This window comes from Mya arenaria, chromosome 2 (assembly GCF_026914265.1).
Source record: "Mya arenaria isolate MELC-2E11 chromosome 2, ASM2691426v1".
In the NCBI taxonomy this organism is placed as follows: Eukaryota; Metazoa; Mollusca; class Bivalvia; order Myida; family Myidae; genus Mya; species Mya arenaria.
Window position 1 is genome coordinate 22,196,292 of NC_069123.1, and position 3,896 is coordinate 22,200,187.

The 3,896-nt window shown below is 36.7% G+C and overlaps 1 protein-coding gene across 1 annotated transcript; it reads left to right on the plus strand.

Moving 5' to 3' along the window:
• The first annotated feature begins 443 nt into the window (after positions 1 to 443).
• LOC128213743 (uncharacterized) lies at positions 444 to 2,243 on the plus strand. The gene has a single exon (XM_052919786.1). It carries the CDS (start codon positions 444 to 446, stop codon positions 2,241 to 2,243), a length of 1,800 nt encoding a protein of 599 aa, XP_052775746.1.
• Positions 2,244 to 3,896: the final 1,653 nt, after the last annotated feature.

A 3,896-nucleotide genomic window follows, 5' to 3' on the forward strand; every position in this document is an offset into this window, starting at 1 on the left:
TTATCACATGTCATAGCACAAAACAATGCAGGGAATTATCAGGTATTCCTGATGACATAGACGATTACGACCCTCTTGAAGATGGTTATAATGTAACGTATCTGGCTGTAAATGATAAGGTTTACATGGAGCGAACTTCGTCTGGCCTCAGTTTTCCACAAGACGTCGCTGGACAAGACAGTGCATATATATTTCATGGACCTAATGAGATATGTGGAATGAATGAAGGCAAAGTTGTTTTAGGCGTAGTAACAAACTGTTCTGAAAACGTTAATTACACATGGTATAAGGATCAAAGCATATATGCAGCAGGGATTAATCTCATGTTGATACATACAAATGACACTGGTGTCTATAATGTAAAATGCCAAGTAGGCGAAACGTTGTACACCTTTGAAGAGAGTGTTGAAATAGCTTTGCCCGCAACTACAGATAGATATGACATGGATATGCGAATCGACAGCGAGGTTACTGAAAATCTGAACACCACACACTTTGGCATAACTGCTGATTTGAAAGATTGCGTTTCTAATACAGCAGCTACAGATTCTAGCCTAGACATGGTTACACAAACGTTTATTGAAACAAGTGATTTGGGTGAAAATGATGGTAAAGGTACACACAGTTTAACAACAACAACTTTTATCTGTGACAAAGATGGCACATGTGCAAATGCTGTATCAGCAGCTTGTGAAACAAGTGTATTCTGTGAAAAAGACGGCATAGGTGCAAACGCTGTTTCAACATTTCTTGAAACAAGTGTAATCCATGAAAGAGATGCCACAGGTGCAAACGCTGTTCTTACATTTCCTGAAACAAGTGTAATCCATGAAAAAGATGGCACAGGGGCAACTGCTATTCCAACAATTCCTGAAACAAGTGCAATGTGTGTAAACAATGGTACAGGAACAAATACTATTTCGACAATTCCTAAAGTAGATGTAATCTGTGAAAAAGATGGCAAATGTTCAAAGACTGTTCAGACAATTCCTGCAACAAGTGTAATCTTTGAAAAAGATGGTTCAGATGCAAACACCGTTTCAACAGGTTATTTCTGTGAAAAATATGGTGCAGCAGTAAACAAAGCACCAACAGTTACCGAAACAAGTATTTTGATCGAAAATGAGTGTACATGTTCAAATGCTATTTCAACAGTTACAGAAACAAGTTTTTTGGGTGATGTTACAACTGAATTCTTAGATATTTCAACAGGATTTGTGGATTCTGTGGAAACCAGACTGGACAAGGATGAAAATGAAAATGATATTAAAGCTAAGCTTACTGGAAAAAACTCAAGAAAGAGTATGGGTTCTTCTGATAATTTAGTTGCAGAGCAACCACCAGTTAAAAAAGGGTTTACACAGTTGGATGCTAATACTGACAACTTAAATGTAAGGTTTGGAGACTTCAAATTATTGGAAAAAATAGGGGAGGGTGGTTTTGGTGAGGTTTACAAAGGTGAATATTTGGGAACAGATATTGCAGTGAAGAAAGTTAAGATAAAACGCATGAAAGTTGTGAAACAGTCAGTGTTGCAAGAAGTTGTCACAAACAGTCATCTTAGGCATCCAAACATTGTTCTACTGATGGGTTACTCAATCAATACTGACTGTCTCTATCTTCTCACAGAGTTCATTGCAGGTCCAAATTTGGATGATGTGCTTTTTGCTGACAATGAGTACGAATTTACTGTGCCTCAAAAACATGCAGTGGCATTGCAAGTATGTCAGGGTGTAGCATATTTACATAATCATAATCCAATAGTTATTCACAGAGACATTAAGCCTGAAAACATTTTGCTGACGAGAAATTTGGAAACGGCAAAACTTTGTGACATGGGATTGTCTAAGGTGAAGGTAATGAATACCATGACCAAAACAGTTGCAGATCGCAGAGAGACACAGCCAGGAACTCCAGCTTATCAAGCTCCAGAGATTCTTCTGCAAGCTAGGAGAGGCAGAACACAAGCAGATGTTTGGAGCCTCTGTTGTTCATTAGTTGAGCTCTTTACTGCCAAAACCATATGGGACTTGACCAGTGAGGATGATGAAAATGACGACTCTGTCCAGGTTATAATCCGGGCAATGCAAAGAAAGGATATGCCACATGGGTTAAGTAATTTAGACAGGGAGCATACCCTTTCAGTGCAGCTGAAGGCTGTTATTCAGAAGGGCTTATCATACCAGATTGAGGACAGACCGACAGCATTAGACTTTGTAGTTGCGCTAAAACATGAACTTTAAAGAAATGTGATGAGCAGCTCAGGACCATCATGGCCCTCTTTATCAGATTGACGATTGTTTAGAATGCCCTGTGCAATTAGTAATGTACATGTAGCCTCATTTGGCTATTATATTGGAGGTTATTTTCCCTAACACACCTCATATATCGCATAATACTGGTAAGGATTTATATAGATCTTTGTGTTTTGTGTTAAAGATAATTAACGTTTGAGACAAGTGACCTTTATGTTATTCAGTAGAAAGACAAAAGGGTCCATTTTCTCATGACGGCAGGTATTTGTTAAAATGAGGTTTCACACAATCCGTTTACACAAAGTTATATCTTTTAACATTATAGATCTGATTTAAAGTGCACTTGTTACATTTGCACACAGTGTAAAACAAGACCAGTTGGCTCTTATAGGAGCCCTTTGATTCAGGTATACAGTGTTTGAAATGTTACCGTTAAAATCGTTAAAATACATGTATACATAGAAATCGTTAAAATACATGTATACAAAATACAACAGTAGACTTGTTCATTAGTTTGTTGCAGATAAATAAAAAGGACCATTAAAAGTTCATAAAAGTTATTACGAGTTATATCCATACATACCTTAGAGACAACCTGTATAAATACCTACTTTTGGAAATCATTTGAACACTATTGAGACTATTCCATGAGAGCTTTTAAAAGTTGTTCTGCAGTCAAAGTCATCGGCATTATTGTAGATGTTGTCAAAGTCTGCATTAGCAATACTCAAACTCTTTGGCTTACATGTATATTGTTTTGTATATTTGATCCTTTCCTCAACACCAGCGCCTCTGGACGCCTCTGAAATATCAGATTTTCGAAAATGAAGCATTTGACTATATGGAGCCTATGCTTGAATTCAAATCATTACTTAAGTTTTAACTTAACTTTAAAAATTGTAAAAGTAGAGACAATGATGAAATGATCTAAAATAAAGCCTGTTGTGGAAAGGGTTCATTTGTACAAAATGCCATTAATTTGTGAAATTCATTGTAGCAATTTGAAACAATTCATTGTAGCAATTTGAAACAATTGAGTTACATTAGTTAAACAAGAGTTTGTGAAACACAAATGCCCCCCTAAAAGCAGATATTTCTTTTCTAATGTATGTCAAAGATGGCCAAGATTAAACTTATAAAAAGTAGGTCAAATGTCAAGGTCACAGGTCAAAAAAGTTGGTATGTTTGCATATATCATGTCACAAGCAATATATACCTATAAAACATGAAAAGCCTTGCCATCAAATCACAGTACTGAATGACCTTCACCTTTGACCTACTGACCTCAAAAGAAATAGAGGCCATCTACTCATCATCAAGTACCTCCCTAGCAAATATTAGGACTGTAAGGATGGATGAGTTATTGATCGGAAATCATTTGGTCAGAATTACAGTAATGAATGACCTTGATGACATTGACCTTTGACGTACTGACCTCAAAAGAAATAGGAGTCATCTACTCATCATCCCGAACCTCCCTACCAAATATGAGGACTGTAGGTTTAAGGGCTATGTCATAATTCGAAAATTATATTCCCTGGCCTAAACTGTCTATTCTAATTTGTCAGCCTAGTTCTACGATATCGATAGTAAATATCCAAAACAGTGTTTCTGCAACCTGACAATGTTGAATGGAAGGTA

What these genes read in the sequence shown, in the direction of transcription:
- LOC128213743 (XM_052919786.1), top strand. Translation starts at nt 444, where the DNA reads ATGGATATGCGAATCGACAGCGAGGTTACTGAAAATCTGAACACCACA.